General features: G+C 43.4%; 1 protein-coding gene across 2 annotated transcripts in view; it reads left to right on the top strand.

Annotated features, from left to right (window-relative positions):
* The window catches only part of pxnb (paxillin b), a 202,400-nt gene that overhangs the window by 165,011 nt on the left and 17,452 nt on the right, over nt 1-19,937 (top strand). The window contains exons 1-2 of one of the 2 annotated variants that reach the window (XM_060931791.1): nt 5,956-6,013; nt 13,704-13,777. In XM_060931791.1, the coding sequence (XP_060787774.1) occupies nt 13,757-13,777 (21 nt within the window). In that variant the 5' untranslated portion in view covers nt 5,956-6,013; nt 13,704-13,756. Of the gene's footprint in view, nt 1-5,804; nt 6,014-13,703; nt 13,778-19,937 lie in introns of those variants that run through there. The other variant, XM_060931790.1, reaches the window with a different exon arrangement.

Below are 19,937 nucleotides of genomic sequence, written 5' to 3'. Positions count from 1 at the left end.
AACATCATGTTCCATGGTGACACTTGCCTCACTTTGTCCGTCAAGCTATCCATCACTATGGCAAACAAGAAAGGACTCAAAGCAGATCCTTGATGAAGTCCCACCTTCACCTTGAACCATTCAGTCGTTCCAACTGCACACCTCACTGCTGTTTCACTGTTCTCATACATGTCTTGCACCACTCTGATATACTTCTCATTCACTCCACACTTTCTCATACAATACCATAACTCCTCTCTTGGCACTCTATCGTATGCCTTCTCCAAGTCTACAAACACACAATGTAGCTTTCTCTGGCCTTCCCTGTACTTCTCCATTAACATTTCTTAAAGCAAAAATTGCATCCGACGTGCTCTTCCTTGGCATAAACCCGTACTGCTGTTCACATATTGCTACCTCTCTTCTCAATCTCTCCTCCAATACCCTTTCCCATAACTTCATGGTGTGGCTCATCAATTTTATCCCTCTGTAATTACGGCAGATCTGTACATCTCCCTTATTCTTGTATATTGGGAATAGCACACTCTTCTCCATTCATTTGGCATTTTCTCATTCTCTAGGATCTTATTAAGCAATCTCCTAAGGAGCTCCACAGCCATCTCACCCAAACATCTCCAAGCCTCAATCGGGATACCATCTGGTCCGACTACTTTCCCAGTCTTCATTCTTTTCATGGCTGCCCTCACCTCATCCTTACTAACCAACTCTGCTTCCTGATTTGCGGTCTCCAATGAATCTGACCTTTTCTCTCTTGGATTCTCCTCATTTAATAAATCCTCAAAGTACTCTTTCCACCTTCTTAATACAATTATTTGTCCGCACATTTCCATTTATATCTTTCATCACTCTTATCTGCTGTACATCCCTCGCGTCCCTGTTTCTCTGGCTAGCTAGTCTGTACACGTCTTTCTCTTCTTCTTCTTTGGTCTCCAGTCTTTCATACAACTCCTGATATGCATCTGCTTTTGCCTTCGCTACTGCTCTTCTTGCCTTCTGTCTCATCTCTCTCTATTGAGGTATTTCACCTGACGTCACAGGGTCACGTGACGCCCCGGTGTCCACCATTTTGGACGGCAAGCTAGCTAATGTCAACAACAGTAGCTGGTATGTTACTGTAGCAATGTTTACGGTCAGTCATTTGGATGACTGTTAAAACCTTTCAGTCTCAAGTTTTTCCTTTACTGGATTTACTAGTTTACTGAGCCAGCCGGCCCCAGAGCGCGAGCTAGCTAGCCAGCCAGCCGGCCCCGGAGCGCTAGCCAGCCAGCCGGCCCCGGAGCGCTAGCCAGCCAGCCGGCCCCGGAGTGCTAGCCAGCCAGCCGGCCCCGGAGTGCTAGCCAGCCAGCCGGCCCCGGAGCGCTAGCCAGCCAGCCGGCCCCGGAGCGCTAGCTAGCCCCGGAGCGCTAGCTAGCCAGCCAGCCAGCCCGCCCCGGAGCGCGCTCAGTAAACTAGTAAATACAGTAAAGGAAAAACTTATAACGGGCCATGTCTCAACAGACTAAGAAGTTATTTCAATGACATTTAATAACATTTTGTTTATCCTGAGGACCGAAAGTAAATGAAAATGTGAACAAATCTTAGCTGTCAGGGAACAGTCCTGGTGGAAGCAGGTAAACGTCGTTCTCTAAGCCTGCTAACCTCAATTTTTGCAAATACCTCTCCCTCTGCTCACCCTGTAAATGCCCTACGTCGCTGGATAGTGAAGGTGTTTTCTGCATCTCGCTCCTTTTTCTTTTATGTTTTTCGTTTGTCGCCTTCCTCGCATTCAAACTGATTCGAGCCGTGCCGTCCAAAATGGCAGTGTCACATGACTTGGTCACGTGAGTGAAATACCTCAATAACCGCCTGCTTTCCTCATCTCTCTGATCATCCCAATTCTTCTTTGCTAGCCTCTTCTCTTTTATAATTTCCTGCACTTCTTTGTTCCACCACCATGTCTCCTTGTCTTCCTTCCTCCTTCCCAATGACCAACCGAGCACCTTCCTTGCTGCCTCTCTTACTAGTATAGCAGTAGTATCCCAATCTTCTGGCAGACTTCCATCACCACTCAATGCTCGTCTCATTTCTTCCCTAAACTCCTTCTGATGATCAACATCTTTTAGTTTCCACCACTTAATCTTCGGCTTCACTATTTCACGCTTCCTCTTTTTCACTTTCAAGCTCATCCTGCACACGACCACTCAATGTTGTCTAGCTACACTCTCCCCTGCCATCACTTTACAGTCTCCAATCTCCTTCAGATTACCTCTTCTGCATGTATGTAGTGGAGTATGTAGTCCACCTGTGTAGATGGAGTATGTAGTCCACCTGTGTAGATCTTCCTCCACTCTTAAATGTCACCCTGTGCTGCTCTTTCTTCTCGAAGTATGTATTGACTATTGCTAAATTCATCCTCTGAAAAATCAACCACCATTTGCCCTTCCACATTTCTCTCTCTTACACCATATCTGCCCATCACGTCCTCATCTCCTCTGTTTCTCTCGCCAACATATTCGTTGAAATCTGCTCCTATCAGCATGCTCTCCTCCCTCGGTATACTTTCTACCACTTCATCCATCTTTTCCCAGAAAGACTCTTTCTCTTCATTCTCACATCCAACCTGTGGGGCATACGCATACACAACATTGATTACTACTCCTTGAATCTCCAACTTCATGCCTATCACTCTATCTGACACCCTCTTCACATCAGTCACACTGCTGACCAATTCTCCCCTCAAAACAATAATAATTATAGAAATAGGAAGATATTGTACTGTATAGGTCAAGACTATCCTGGTACTCAACCCAGAAGTGAAAATGAATGGTTTCGCTGCGTGCACTGATTGCCATTCACAACCACACATTCTTGGCCCTGGTTGCTAGATGGCGCTGTTACATGATTTGACCTCGATTCTGTTCCTGGCATCCTGCAACTGGAAAATGAAGAGGTGTACTATATTGTTCAATATTATTATTTTTTGTTTTTATTTTCTTCATTTTTGTTGTGCAATAAAATTTTCATTTCAAATCTAATTTTGCCCTTTAAATTTTTCCCCTTGCATCTTTTGACAAGGTAAAAAAAAAAAAAGCAAATGTAATCATCTTGAATTGTGCCTAAATCAGCCCTAGATGCTACCAGAATGCACCATTTGAAGTCTTTAACTTAATTTTTTGGGAGAGCATGCCCCCAGACCTCCCCTAGCAGCTGGCCCTTCAGCGCCCTCTGGGCTGGGGCTCCACGTCAGTAGTACCACTCAATATTTTTTCTGGGGAAAGCTCTGTAACTTTTGTTGTCACACTTCCATCTGTTCTACATACTGTTCTGTAATTATTTGGTTTATTTTGTAATGTGTAGCTCTGGAAATATTTTATATAAATATTTTATCTTTTAGATGTTCATGTTAAAAAATACACAAGTAATATCTTCCGTTATATTGATGTGCACTCTTGTGGACATAATGAATGTGCAAAAATAGGTATTCAAATATATTTGAACCCATGGGTTTTTTGGAATGAATAATGGAAAGCCATTTTTGTATAATTTAAAAAGGACTAGTGGATAGGTGTAAATTGTTTGCCCAGCAGGGGATTCACACCCCTCCCTCTTTCTTATTGTCCTGCTCAGCAGCAGCTAATCAGTCACAATACATCACGCGCATAAAGCCAATCGTGTTATGCCAATTATGCCATGGTTAAAACAACTGATCAGAATTTTTCCCCATTCTGATGGCTGATGTGAACATTTACCTGAAGCTGCTGGCCTGTATCTACATGATCTTTTGCAATGCAGTGCTGCCACATGATTGGCTGATTTTAGGTAATTGCGTCAATGAGCAGGTGTTCCTAATAGTGTTTTGCTGAGTGTATCTTTGCTTGACTAGGAGGGTTGCTTATATATTTTGTGTGTACATGCAAGAATCTCAATTGGTAAATTCTGGCAATAATTAATGGAAATAACCAGGGATGTGATTTTTCTGCGAATTCGCGGAATTCCGCTTTTTTCACCTCAAAACTTGGGGAAAAAAATGTTTCCGATTTTTCCCTCAAATCCACATTCGTATCCTATTCGTTCCGACTTTGTTTGAAAGATGGCAGCCTCGGATTTGCATCTTTATGCCTCGATCACGGAGGCTGCCATCTTTCAACTCTTTGTTTGAAGCGAGCGCGTTCATTGGTTGTTACAGAGCGATGGGCCAATCACGTACCTCGTTTCATCTCATTGACGTAATTACGTCATTTACGCAATTACGTCATTGAGATGAAACGAGGTACGTGATTGGCCCATCGCTCTGTAACAACCAGTGAACGCGCTTGTTAGATAGCTGTACATAAGCTCGCGTCAAGCAAAGAGTTGAAAGATGGCAGCCTCCGTGATCGAGCGTAAAGATGCAAATCGAGTTAAAGAAATCGACAGAATAATGAAAAACAAGTTCCGCTGGGAATGGTTGGAGAAAGAGGTTGCTACAGACGTTGGACATAAGACTGTGAGACATTTGTTCAGCGATTTCGTTCTTTGGGGAGAGGGCAGAGGTCTCTGGCTGTCATGTTTGGGGATACTGGGACCTCACCTGCCTGAGCTACAAGCGTCCAAAGTCGGGCTGGAGCCCGGGATAGAAACGAAACCTAAGTGGAGCGCCGCGGCTCGCCTCGGGGCGAATTACGTCCCGAGGCGCGGGGCTAGCGGGCCCTGCTCGCACTGGTTCTTTGGGGGAGGGGGGGTGAGTGAGTGTGAGAGTGTGTGTGTGAGAGAGTGAGCGTGTGTGTCAGAGTTGCATGTTGACCATTAAATTGGCTTGAATTTGTTAATCATGACAATTTTTTTCCTTGTGTGTTTTGCTTGCCATTTTAGTACAATTTTTAAGTCAGAAAACCCCAAAACCCAGGAGCTTCGGGGGGCTTCCCCCCTTGTCCCCCCACCAGGGTGCTGCCCTGGACCAGCTGGGGGCCTGTGGCCCCCAGACCCCCGCCTAAAATTTTCAGATAATTTCACCAGCCCCAAATCACATCCCTGAATAACTTGCACCTGGATTTCGCTGATGCAACTCACAGAGCCTGAATCGGCCTGTTACACTAGATCAGGCAAGGCACTTTCAAATAAGCCTTGCTTGGAGGGTAGCTTCAGTTAACACAAATTGGCACTAGAGGTTATAACACCAAAAAAAAAAAAAAAGTGTATTTCGCCAATTAGGTTTAGAAGAGAGAAATGCTGGCTTGCTCTATGAGCGTACTACTCACTGTGACCACAGTCTGGAATATAGTGTTATGCATAATGAGACTGGTCAAGGCTGGCAAAAATTGCAGTTCAACAGTCCCATCTGATGGTGCAGTTGAAAAACCAGCAATAAAGAGTGAAATAGAATTTCTAAAGAACAAATAATGTTATGGTGGCACAGCAGAAAGCATTGTCAGCTTCAGGGTCCCTGGTGTGTTACCTGTACTGTCTGTACAGAGTTTGTTTGTATGTTCTCTCCATTTCTGTGTGGGTTTTCTCCAGGTTCTGCAGTTTCCTCTCATCTCCCAAAAACATGGTAGTAGCCACCACCATTGTCTAAGATAAATTGATCCTAGGGATGTGGTTGTGTATTTGTGTGTGTGTGTGTGGTGCCCTTCAATGAACTAGCCCCATCCAGGGTGGAGTGCTGTCTTTCACCCAGTTTTGAACTATTTTGATGCATGAATTAGCGTGCCTTTGGCTCCCTGTTGCTGAAATGTGCATATGCACACTGTGTGCTAAAGTTCTGTGGTTTCAGTTACTTTTTCACAATTTATGCTTCCATTTAAATTTGGCAAATAATCAGATTTCAAAAATCTTTTTCCATGCAGACGCGTTACTGGCAGATCTGGAGTCATCCACCGCTCATATCTCAAAGTGTCCAGTGTTTCTCCCAGATGAGACACCCTACTCTTTTCCCAGTAGTGGAAGCCTGCTCCCGGATGACACATCCCCTCCTCCTGTGCCCCCTCCTCCATCTTCAGAGGCTTTGAACGGGTCTCTTCAAAAACAGGCCGACTCCCACCACTCCTCACAACAGGTTAGGTGTACAAAAAGAAACATGAATGTATTGATTCATCACCTGTTTCACAAAACACCAAGAATGGGCATACTGGTTGCTGAATGCATAACTGTTTGCAGCTCTCCAGGATAACCAACCTTCTTGTGTCCCCCAAGAAAGTGCTTTACAAATTTGCTAACACCTGTTGTATCATAACATCAAAATTGTTTTTGTTAGGGCTCTAGAGTAGAGCAATAGGAAAGCAGGCATCCTTTTCATCTTGATTGGACTTGCATTACATTACTGGCATTTAGCAGACACTCTTATCCAGAGCGACATACAACATACTCAGAGCAGCCTGGGGAGTAGTTAAGGGTTAGGTGCCTTGCTGAAGGGCACTTTAGCCATTCCTGCTTGTCCACAGACTCAAATTGGCAACCTTTTGGTCCCAAAGCTGCTTCTCTAAATATTTGGCCATGGCATCCATGCCACACTCATCCATGACTAGGCGTTCAAGAGAGCATAATTGGAGTGTTGATGTTGCACTGCATGATCATGGGTGTCACTGAGCTTACATTGTCTTTCAAAAGTATTCATCCCACTTTGTGTTTGTCCTGTGTTGTCATATTACAAGCTGGAATTAAAATGGATTTTTTGGGGGTTCGCACCATTTGATTTACACAACATGCCTACCATTTTAAAGGTGCAAATTGTTGTTTTATTGTGACACAAACAATAATTAAGATGAAAAAACAGAAATCTGGAGTGTGCATGTGTGTCCCCCCCCCCGAGCTACCTTTTGCTGCAATTACAGCTGCAAGTCTCTTGGGGTATGCCGCTATTAGCTTAGCACATCTAGCCACTGGGATTTTTGCCCATTCTTCAAGGCAAAACTGCTCCAACTCCTTCAAGTTAGATGGGTTGCATTGTTGTACAACAATCTTCAAGTTATGCCACAGATTCTCAATTGGTTTGCGGTCTGGGCTTTGATTAGGCCATTCCAAGACAATTAATGTTTCCCGTTAAACCAGTGTTTCTCAACCACTGGGCAGCAGCCCATTACTGGGCCACGAAGCGCCATCTAGTGGGCCGTGAGTTTTTCAAGTTTGAATCCAAATACTAAATAGTTCAGGATGTCGTAGTATCCCAAATCTGGTAGCTGGTTTGACGAACACTTCAAGTGGAATAAATGCATTTGTAGGTAAATTACGAACAAAAAGTTTTTATTATTGTCACGTCACACACACACACACACACACACACACACACACACACACACACACACACACACAGAGTGTGAGCAGAATAAATAAATACATTTCTGGGTAAATTATATGGATCTGTGATGCTTGCTAGAAGAGGAGAACAGGGAGAATTGAGAATCGTGCGGCTGTGGTTTGTTTACACCCAATACTAAAACTTCTAGCAACCATCACAAAGATGCATGCAAAGCCCAGAAATTCCTCCTTACCTGGGCAAAAACAATACAGGATTTATCTTGTAGTGTCTTGATCCCCAGATCTTTAAAGCAGCCACATGTTAAAAAGTTGAACGCCTCTATGCTCTTGCAGGTTTTCACCTGTTTGTCCATGTAGAATGATGTCTGCAGCGCCAGGTAGTTTGAGATGTCAGGGAACTCAACGGATGGATAATTTTCCAACTCCTAATGAATAACTTTATTTAAACACAGTAAGTTGTAAGCAGAGCTGGTGTGGTCATGCATGTACAGATGCAAATAATTACAAATACAAAAGACTAAAATAAACACAATCTTTAAAAATAAATAAAAATAATTATTTGTTAATTATTTTCACATTAAGTTAATAGCATGCATAACTATTGTCTTTGTATTTAGTTATGACTACAATAGGATCAAAATTTATTCTACTGTCAAATTTAGCTAGTAAATTTTTCTTTCATAAGAAAAATCCTTCTTTGTTAGCATGTAAGGATCTATCCCATTGAGTGGTTTCTATATCCACTTCTTTTGAGTATACTTCTTGGTTTTAATAACTTGCTTGTTTGCTGTACACAAACATGGCAATAAGTTCTTACCGTAAAATACCAAATAATAGCCCGGGCGATTATTTGTCTCAATCACGTAAGAGACCCGGCGCGTATTAGAGACTAGGCGGCTATTTGGAACAGGCGATTAATTCCTTCTTCACAAACACCTTCCCCAAAATCTACCTCAAAACGGGGAAAAAAATCATTCTCAGATAGGCCTACTTTTAACCAGTATAACTTAGTTTGTTTAGAGTTAGATTACAGATAGCACGGTGCCGACTTCGGGGAATTTTGAAGACGCAGAATGCATCTTCGCATGGCACAGTCAGGGTGGATAAAGGATAAATCACACACCTTTTCCTGTTAATGACTAGTTAAGCGCATGCTTTACAAAATAATCAAGAAACCACACCATTGTCTGTGCGCAGCACTGTGATTTAATTACTCTGCAAAGTTATGGTCACTTGCTATCACCCTCACCCATGCAGCCTCCACCCTTTGCGCTTCGCGATGTCTGTCAATCTGAAATTGCATGGAGGGCGCGACGTTGAAGCAACATAATTAGGGTGCGAAGTGTCAAACCAAAGGGTTTTTTCTTATGCTGAAAAATAAGTGACCTGCAGTGGCTACATACTGTCATCTTGCATTCTCACGTTTCTCTCCAAGACGTCTCCCTATTTGGCCGATATGAGCCTATTCCCCGAGTGAGTTGGTACGGTGGCTCGACCCCGTAGAAAACTTAAAGTTCAGATGAAAGTTAGTTGAATAGGTTACTGACTTGTAGGCCTACATGTTGCCTGCCTGACGCGTGCTTCTGCCCAACTTGCACGACAGATTACTTGTTGAAAAGGCCCCTTGGATTAGATTGGCCGCGAGCAGACTGAAATGCATGTTAGAACGCTCTCACCTTTTTTGTAAAGCGTCTTCCAGATCCAAATGGGTAAGGGCAAGTGAAATGGTATAAGGTCTTTAATAAAACTCAGTGTGTGCTTTGACGCATGCATTCGGCAATTTGGGTCGTTTAACAGAAGCAGCAGTCCAACCTTGGAAACCCGCAGTCCTCAATGTCACCACACACGCTGGCTTTCGTTGGGTATACCCAAAGGGGTGGCTAAGACATCTGTTAAAAGTTACGGAGTTGCATTCCTCAAGAAATATTACGGTAGACCAAACATTGAAATGGCATGTTTATTATCACGTAACAAAATGTTGTAAACAGTATTATAGAAATAATTTCATTCATTCATTCATTCATATTGTTTCGGTAGAAAACTATGCAATGCAAAATCGTTTAAACACCAGAAAACCAGAAAAGTGCTGGGCCTCAAGATTCTAGATAGAACGTTCGGACGCTTTTTTTTTTTAGACCCCGGCGAGTATTCGGAACCGGCCTTTATTTGTCACAACACACGCGTACACCCGGCCGTTAAAGGGAACTCGGCGGTTAATTGGAACTCGGCTATTATTTGGTATTTTACGGTATGTTAATGGACCAGACTCCACTTTTGGATCATTAATCCCTTTTGGCTGGGAATGCCCTGCATGCATGGTTTTATGTTGGCTTACGGCACATCCATACAGTTTTAAATACAATACCTACAATTAAAAACAGTTTATTTTTATTGCATTTATTTAATTCCTGGGCTCCCATCTGTAACAGGGAGTGATGTTACATCCCATTAATACACTTTACAATAGATTATTAGATTCTAATAGAATAAATGAGCCAAAATAATTGGTGAACTTTTTTAATGGGCCCCGACTCATTACAAGTATGAATAGGGTGGGCCTTGAAGCAGAAAAGGTTGGTAACCCCTGCTTTAAACCACACCAGTGTAGCTTTAGCAGTATGTTTAGGGTCATGTCCTGCTGGAATGTGAACCTTCATCCCAGTATCAAATCTCTGACTCAAACAGGTTTTCTTCCAGAATTGCCCTGTATTTAATGCCATTTATCTTTCCTTCAGTCCTGACCAGCTTTCCTGTCCCTGCAGATGAAAAATATCCCCACAGCATAATGCTGCCACCACCATGCTTCACTGTAGGAATGGTGTTCTCAGGGTTTCCGCCACACATGGCATTTCCCATGATGGCCAAAAGATCAGTTTTAGTCTCATCTGACCTGAGAATCATCTTCCATGTGTTTGAGGAGTCTACCACATGCTGTTGGGCAAACTTCAAACATGTTTTCTTAAGCAATGACTTTTTTTTCTGGCCACTCTTCCATAAAGCCCCACTGTGTGGAGTGTACGTCTTAACTCTTTACCCCTTAATGACGACATATGACGACCCCGTGTATATCCCATAATGATGACATATGACGCCTGGTCCAAAACCTTGTCTTTAGACTTTTTTTTTCTTGTAAATATGTTCTAAGAGTAAACAGTATATACATATACAAGGGTGACTCTAGCATCTGCTTTAAATGGTAAAGAGTTAAAGTGATCCTATGGACAGATACTTCCGTCTCCGCTGTGGATCTTTGCAGCTCCTTCAGTGCTATCTTTGGTGTCTTTGTTGCATCTCTGATTAATGCCCTCCTTGCCTGGTCTGTGAGTTTTGGTGGGTGGCCTTATCTTGTCAGGTTTGTAGTGGTGCCATATTCTTTCCATTTTGCTCGAATGGATTTAACGGTGCTCCCTGGGTTAGTCAAAGTTTGAGATTTTTTTTATAACCCAACCCTGATCCATACTTGAGTGGCAACAGCCCAGGATTGCCTCATCAGGCTATACCTTTGGATGAAAGACTTTTCCCCTGCTCAGGCCTGTCCTTGTGGTTGACGGGGAGAATATTGTCAAGTAGTCTGGTAGGGCCACCCATGGCGGGCAGGCTGATGTTGAACTTGGACTGGCTGACAGGGCCCTGGTTTAGCCTTGGGATGCAGCAAGGTGGATGTGCACTTTAGCGGAAGATCTTAAAAGACAGCGGTAGATGGGACATGACACTGAGGGGAAGAACCATTGTGGTCAACTGTCAGGGTCTCCCAGTTTAGGTAACTACTGCTATATGCAGGTGTGGTGCACCGCATATTACCAGTCTATCCGGAACTAATAGAAAAAAACACGATGAAGTTCACTTACAGCTCCAAGGTTAAAGCCCTTGATCACCAGCAATTTCCACAGTCAGACATTGCAACCCCAGCAAGTAATGATGAGTTTTGCCCAAATCTTCCAGGAAGGCCAGACTCCAGACTGAAAGAAGGCCTATCTAGACCATCTCACTTCTTCAAAGTATCAACACTGAACTGCAGAACTCTCCAAACATCACGAGTAGAGCTCAGCAAACTTATGATTATAATATAGCAGTGTCTTGTATTCAGGAGCATTGATTTGTTCATACAAATTCTGACCCTGAAATAGTTGCTCGTAACCTCGGATCTACAACACTGTTCACAGCTTCTGGCACCCGAAATGAAGCAGGCACATCTGTCCAAAGGGTTGGCATTTCCATCAATTCCAGATTACTGCCATTTTTAACATCTGTTAAAAAGCATGATGAATGCATAATTGTAGCAACATTCAAAGGCAACCTTAAAACTGTAATTGTTTCTTGTTGTGCTCCTCACAACAGTTATCCTGTTATCTGAGTGATCACAGCGTCCACAGTTTTAGTCTACTTATTCCTTCAAAGCCCCTTATTCATCATACATGAACAGTCTACTGGTTGTTGGGATATTTTTGCATTCTGGAAATTTAATTTCTCCTTGGTTTTATTCAATTATTGTTGCGAAAACGGCGTTCTACTCCTTGGTGAAACCTCGCTCAATCTACGCCTCGGCAAAACGTCCGGGATTTCCGGAATACGCAAGATCAACATTACCACGGGTGTATCAGGCACAACTAAAGGTTTTGAAAATTTCACCCTAATGCGTAAGAAATGGCTAAAGAGTCGAGTTTCCCATCATCTAAATTCAAATGCGATGTTTGTCGTATGCAAATTTACTGCGACCTTCACCGTATGTAAATTCACCGTGACTTCTACTGTATACAAATTCACCACAACATGTAGGAAATGGCTAAAGAGTCGAGTCTCCTATTATTCAAATTCTTATGCGACTTTTAACTACAGTATATGGAACTTTGTATTATATTAAGTGGATATGTCTATCCTCTTCCTGGCCCGGAATGCGAGCCCAGAAAATCGATTCCTGTTTGTTTAGGAAACCGACCAGAGAGAGATAAATTTGTCTCACTTGGTCATGCTAAAGTGAGACGCACTGTTGTTCAATTGACTGGCGTACAACCATCAATGCATGCAACCCAAAACAAGTATTTTAAAATCGCTCATCTCAACACAGAGTCTTTGAAAACAGGCAGCATTTTCAAGAGATTAAAGAAATGGCATTAGAGAAAAACTGTGACATCTATGCATTCTCGGAAACTTGGTTAAACTCAACAATGACCAACGCCAGTGTTGAGATTGATGGTTATCAAATCTTTAGATTAGATCGTCCAGGAAAACCTGGCGGTGGAGTTTGTGCATATGTTAAGCATGGGCTTAAATGCAAGGTTCAAAAGGATCTTACGGACATAGAAGAATCTGGACTCCATCAGCTCTGGATACAAGTGCAGAGTAAGAAATTACGATCATTTTTGGTATGCATTGTCTATAGGCCCCCAGAAACCAGCCTTTCTTGTCTTGAAAACGAGCTCATGCCAAAATACGTTCAAGCCTTGTCTCTTAACAAGGATATTGTCCTCACCAGCGATGTAAACTGCAACCTGTTGACTAAGAATCCTAAGGGGGATGCATTGCTTTCCTTTTGTGAATCTGTAAATGCTACGCAATTAATTGAAAAACCTGCGCAAGTTACAAAGACCTCATGCAGCCTCCTGGACATCATCATGGTATCGAATCGGCAACTAGTTAAATCTAGTGATGTGGAGGGAACTTACACTAAGAAATGATCATTGATGGTATGTTACTTTGGACCTGAAAGTCTCAAAGCAATCTCCCCTCTACGTCACAACTCGGAGCTATAAAAGGTATACCGCTGACCAGTTTGCCAGTGACACCGCCCATAGCCCTTGGGACACAGTGAACCTAATGGAATCTACTGACGATAAATTGGATGCATTCAGTGATTTGTTCATGACCTGCTTTAGTTGTCGTGCATCAATAAAAACGGTGAAATTAAAGTGCAAGTCAAATCCAGCTATCACTGCGGAAATTAAGGACCTTATAAGATCAAGGAACCAGCTCCACAAGAAGGCACGATAAAGCGGATCCCAGGAGAACTGGGAGGCATTCACAAAATTACGACAGGATATCAAGAAGCCATTCAGGGAAACTGAATGGGATTATTTCAATCAGCGAGTGATGATAAACAAAGGAAACAGTAGTGCCATGTGGAAAATAATATGCAGCATCTTACCAGCAAAGTCAAGCCAAAGACTTCACTACACCAAGGACACTAGCATCTTGGCAAATGAATTTAATAAGTTTTTCGTCTCAACCGGAATAGTCGCTGCAACAAAATCTGCAGAATTAACGACTTCACAAGGGTTGGATGATGTGTGTCCCCTGTCCCTCTCCACTGTTGTTGCTGACGACGACCTGTTTGAATTTAAACCTGTCTCTAGTGCGCATGTACGAGAGGCGATTATGACCATGCCATCAAACAAGTCCCCGGGGTATGACAAAGTGCCCATTTCAGTAGTTAAGGACTGTCTTGATCACATTTTGCCTACATTAATCGATATTATCAACCATTTGTTTTCAAGTTCCACCTTTCCGCTGGCCTGGAAAAGGAGTGAAGTGGTTCCTCACCTCAAGGATGGAGACCATGAAGTACCAGGTAACAACCGGCCTATTTCCTTATTACCAGTCCTTTCCAAAGTTGCTGAGCGGATTGCCATGCATCAATTCGATGATTACCTGAACCGGAATAATTGTCTCTCACCACATCAGAGTGGCAATTGGAAACTTCATTCAACTGAATTGTTGAGTTTGTTAGTTACCGACCATATTTTCCAAGCCACGGACAGTAAGCAAATAACTGTGATGGTGCTTATTGACCTGAGCAAGGCTTTTGACAGTCTGTCTCATTCAACACTACTTAGTAAACTGCAAAGCTTGGGCACCTCTGACAGGGCTCTTCACGGGTTCAACAGCTATCTAATGCCGCTTTTCCACTACAAACGCGGCTGAGCCGTGCCGTGCCGAGTCGAGCTGAGTCGAGCTGAGCGGGGCTATTGAAGTTGCATTTCGACTACAACCGCGCTGAACCGTGCTGGCTGGAAGTGGGTGGACACATTGGGTGGAGTTAGCGAAAGTGGGTGGACGTCACGTGATGTCGTTAAGCAGCGCAAACAGTGACATCAGTGACAGTGGCGGAACAAGTCAGAGCCGGGCCGGGGGCGGGGCAAATGACCGGGCATTTTATTAAAGCTTATCATAACATCATTTTAGGCTACAAAATGTCCGCAACTGCAGTGTTTACCAATTTCAACACTACCGGGTGCAACTATGTTATTTAGTACATCAAGTCCTTCAAACGAACATGTAACTCAGAAACAAAAAACATTAGGATACTGTACATGGCTCATAATAAAACATCAATAGCCTATACTGCGCACATTATTTGAAGGGCATACGAATGAGCGCTCAGAGTGGTGACAGGAAGAGTCAGAAATAAAAGGAGGGCGGTGCAAACCTCACTGAATGCACTGTGTTTACCAATTTCAACACTACGGGGTGCAACTATGTTATTTTGTACATTAAGTCCTTCAAACGAACATGTAACTCAAACAAAAAAACATTCGGCGACATACTGTACATGGCTCATAATAAAACATCAATAGCCTACTGCGCGCATTATTTGAAGGGCGAGCCTTGCGCTCCGCGAACTCGTCCACGATGCTCTGTATGTCACTGATTCAGTGAGCTTTTAAGCGGTAGTCTCACGACCCGAAAAGTAAACAATAAACATGGAGGACATGGAGTCGTTAGTGTTGCTGGTCTCGGTGCTGTGGCTTGTTGTCACCGACAACGCGGACAGATACTGGCAAGAGCGTATAGATGAGGCGAGGCGCATAAGGCTTCATAATTCTCGTAATTCGTAATTATTATTCTTCCGGGTTTGCGGTGTTTACAGATCCCAGCGCGCTCGCGGGGCGTGTGTGGGCATGTGAGGACACTCCTCCTCACCAATCAGTGCACAGGGGAGTGTCTGCTCACGCCCCCAACCTCAGTCAGCACGGTTTGGCTCGCTTCAGCCCCACTCCAAAACGGTGCGAGTTTTAGGGGCTAAGCGGGGCTGAAACGAGCTGAGTCGTGCTGGTTTTTGGTAGTCGAAACGCGAGCCGTGTCGGGCTGAAGTGAGCTGAAGCGAGCTGAAGTGAGCTGAAAAAGGGTAGTGGAAAAGGGCCATTAGGGACAGAGAACAACATACTTAAGTAGATAGATACAGGTGTCATACAAGGTGATCCACTTGCACCATTTTTGCTCATCATATGTCTTAACTATGCCTTAAGATCTTCAATCCGCGATCTAGATGGACTTACTCTTCGTCACCATTGTAGTCGTCGCCATCCTGTGGAAGTTCTGTCTGACCTTCTGACCTTGACTATACAGATGACATAGCACTTCTTGAGGACTCACTCAAAGCCGCACAGGACCTACTTATCAGGGTGGAGAATGCTTGTCAGGATATCGGTCTGTGCCCCAAAGACGAAATATATGCATCTGAATCCTTCTTCACACGATCTGCTGCTTTCTTCAGATGGCTCCACAATCGAAGGGGTTGATGACTTTAAAGCATATACGCAGACCCCTGGCCTCACTTTCATTTATAAATGCCTTGAGACCTCAAGAATGGCACAGGAATAGTTTTAAGCATTAACAATAAATCTAATATAGTAATTTTTACGATTAAAATGATTTATATAGGTAGTGGTCTGAGTGAATGACCTTGACGTCCATAACATCACAACAGGAAGTCTATCGGTCTCACCATTTCCGCTATACTAAAACACAGAGCTGACTGCAACTCCGATCCTGCATTTTGAGCTAATTTATCGCCATACCACGTAGATGTTTTGCTGGCCAGTGCAGCAACACGACAGAAGATGGGTTTACATTGCATTCATGGCCCAAGAATGTTCAAACTGCAAAGATTTGGATGCGTTTTGCGAGAAGTTCACAGGCACATTGGGCACCTACGAAGTGGTCTCTCCTCTGCTCTGCACATTTTACTGAGGACTCGTACGAACCCTCTGATCTGTTGAGGAACATTTGGCGATAAGCCTGTATTGAAAGAGGGTACAATACCGACAATTAAAGGAAAACTACAAGAAAAGGAAAGTTGGGGTTTTTTGTGTGGTGGTGGTGTTTTTGGGGGTTTTTTTTAATAAAGGAAAGTAAGTTCAGTTGCACCAGTTCTCCCAGAGTGTGAGCCAAGGGTTGTTGCTAAAACCGGTGACGTTCCGTCCCGTCCCAGGTTTTAGGAATTGCCTGAGCCGAGCAGTAATGGCGGAGTACTCGGTATGGAGAAAATGGAGAATGAGTGGACCAGCCGTCTGATTTTTTTATTTTTTTTTCCACTGGATATGCTTGCCTCAGCAGCAGTATCTCACCCTTACGTGGAAGAAGTGAATGAACGGAGAACTAAATGAACAACTGAAAGTCAGATTGTTTCAAAACTATCGGCCACAAGATCGGCCTTCAAGAAGCGAGAAAAAAGACGGGTAAGCTCCAACTCTCATTTGGATATAAAACACGTTTACCTGCATTTAGATTAATACATATAACTTGTATTTAAGTTACCGGTATAAGGTTATTTAATTTGCTTCAGAATGTGATTGTCTTAGTTCATTTGATTATTTAATTAGCCTTTTACGTTTTATCAGTGAAAATACATGCATGTACAGTGGGGCAAAAAAGTATTTAGTCAGTCAGCAATTGTGCAAGTTCTCCCACTTAAAAAGATGAGAGAGGCCTGTAATTTTCATCATAGGTATACCTCAACTATGAGAGACAAAATGAGGGAAAAAAATCCAGAAAAATCACATTGTCTGATTTTTAAAGAATTTATTTGCAAATTATGGTGGAAAATAAGTATTTGGTCAATAACAAAAGTTTATCTCAGTACTTTGTTATATACCCTTTGTTGGCAATGACAGAGGTCAAACGTTTTCTGTAAGTCTTCACAAGGTTTTCACACACTGTTGCTGGTATTTTGGCCCATTCCTCCATGCAGATCTCCTCTAGAGCAGTGATGTTTTGGGGCTGTCGCTGGGCAACACGGACTTTCAACTCCCTCCAAAGATTTTCTATGGGGTTGAGATCTGGAGACTGGCTAGGCCACTCCGGGACTTTGAAATGCTTCTTACGAAGCCACTCCGTTGCCTGGGCGGTGTGTTTGGGATCATTGTCATGCTGAAAAGACCCAGCCACGTTTCATCTTCAATGCCCTTGCTGATGGAAGGAGGTTTTCACTCAAAATCTCACGATACATGGCCCCATTCATTCTTTCCTTTACACGGATCAGTCGTCCTGGTCCCTTTGCAGAAAAACAGCCCCAAAGCATGATGTTTCCACCCCCATGCTTCACAGTAGGTATGGTGTTCTTTGGATGCAACTCAGCATTCTTTCTCCTCCAAACACGACAAGTTGAGTTTTTACCAAAAAGTTCTATTTTGGTTTCATCTGACCATATGACATTCTCCCAAGCCTCTTCTGGATCATCCAAATGCTCTCTAGCAAACTTCAGATGGGCCTGGACATGTACTGGCTTAAGCAGGGGGACACGTCAGGCACTGCAGGATTTGAGTCCCTGGCGGTGTAGTGTGTTACTGATGGTAGCCTTTGTTACTTTGGTCCCAGCTCTCTGCAGGTCATTCACTAGGTCCCCCCGTGTGGTTCTGGGATTTTTGCTCACCGTTCTTGTGATCATTTTGACCCCACGGGGTGAGATCTTGCGTGGAGCCCCAGATCGAGGGAGATTATCAGTGGTCTTGTATGTCTTCCATTTTCTAATAATTGCTCCCACAGTTGATTTCTTCACACCAAGCTGCTTACCTATTGCAGATTCAGTCTTCCCAGCCTGGTGCAGGTCTACAATTTTGTTTCTGGTGTCCTTTGACAGCTCTTTGGTCTTGGCCATAGTGGAGTTTGGAGCGTGACTGTTTGAGGTTGTGGACAGCTGTCTTTTATACTGATAACGAGTTCAAACAGGTGCCATTAATACAGGTAACGAGTGGAGGACAGAGGAGTCTCTTAAAGAAGTTGTTGCAGGTCTGTGAGAGCCAGAAATCTTGCTTGTTTGTAGGTGACCAAATACTTATTTTACCGAGGAATTCACCAATTAATTCATTAAAAATCCTACAATGTGATTTCCTGGATTCTTTCCCCCCATTCTGTCTCTCATAGTTGAAGTGTACCTATGATGAAAATTACAGGCCTCGCTCATCTTTTTAAGTGGGAGAACTTGCACAATTGGTGGCTGACTAAATACGTTTTTGCCCCACTGTATATGTATGTTGCATAAGTTATAACACCTATCCTGTTTTAATGAGAGTCAACCCACAATTAATGAAGTCAAATCAGTCTTAGTTGAGCAAGTCGGTAACGGTATTTCTTACTTTCACCATACATTTTTATTTATATGGCTTTGGTCTAGCTGTCAAGGGCCTCAGCCTTAAAACCGGTTACCTCTGTGACGTCACGCACTCAGGGCTGGCTGGCTCAGCAGGGCAGCTCAAATGCCAACTTTGCGGTCAATTTTAACTCTCAAAAATGTATTTTTTTTTTTATTCCCATTTATGCAGCATACAAGAGTCAAGGATGGAGATACTACCCACTCAGAAATGTATTTAGAAGAAGAAACCTTTAATCGTCACATGCACACTTCAAGCACAGTGAAATTCATCCTCTGCATTTAACCCATCTGAAGCAGTGAACACACACGCGCGCACGCGCGCGCACACACTCAGAGCAGTGGGCAGCCACACCAGAGCGCCTGGGGAGCAGTCAGGGGTCAAGGGCTCCTCAGCCCAAGGCTGCTCCACGTCAACCTAACTGCATGTCTTTGGATTGTGGGGGAAACCGGAGCACCCGGAGGAAACCCACGCAGACATGGGGAGAACATGCAAACTCCACACAGAAAGGCCCTCGCCGGCCGCTGGGTTCGAACCCGGAACCTTCTTGCTGTGAGGCTAACCACTACACCACTGTGCCGCCACGATGGTGTATTTAAAAATGAAGGTTCTGTGTATATCCATTAAGTATCTAAGTGGCTACACCAACACTCAACACAAAGACCAAAGTATTTCAAGCATGTATTGAAACTATACTCTTGTATGGGTCTGAGTCCTGGACACTGAATGCTACTCGTAGAAAGAAGTTAGACACACAGATGCTGCGTTTCATTTATGGCATCTCTTGGAGAGATCACAATCTCAAACAAAGTGTTATATGATTCACTCCAGCCTGTTTCCACTGTCATACAGAAGCGACGATTGGCATTAGCTGGACATGTCATCCATAGTCATGAACCTGCTGGCAAACAACTTCTCTGGGAAACAGGTACACTCAGGAGAATTGGTCATCCTTATGTGACTTTGAAGAAAATCATAGAAATGGAAATAAATCTTAATTGTGAAGAACTGAAAACCGCAATGACTGCTAAGAATTTTTGGCACTCCAATTTCATCGTGGTTTCACCATTGCCTCAAGGTATCGGATGAGTCAAGATCCATACTTCACAACTTTTGTCTCTGACCTGTTTGGAGTGGTCCTTAGTTTTCATGTTGCTTGCTTAGTACTGTTGCTGAGTCGGGGTCCTTCCAGAACAGGTTGATTTATACAGACATCATGTGACACTTTGATTGCACACAGGTGGATCTTAATCAACTAGTTATGTGACTTATGAAGTGAATTGGCTGGACCAGTTGTGATTTAGGGGTTTCATATGAAAGGGGGTGAATACCTATGCATACTCCGTATTTCTGTTTTTT

This window comes from Neoarius graeffei, chromosome 10, assembly GCF_027579695.1.
Source record: "Neoarius graeffei isolate fNeoGra1 chromosome 10, fNeoGra1.pri, whole genome shotgun sequence".
Lineage (NCBI taxonomy): Eukaryota > Metazoa > Chordata > Actinopteri > Siluriformes > Ariidae > Neoarius > Neoarius graeffei.
This window is presented reverse-complemented; position numbering and strand designations above follow the sequence as displayed.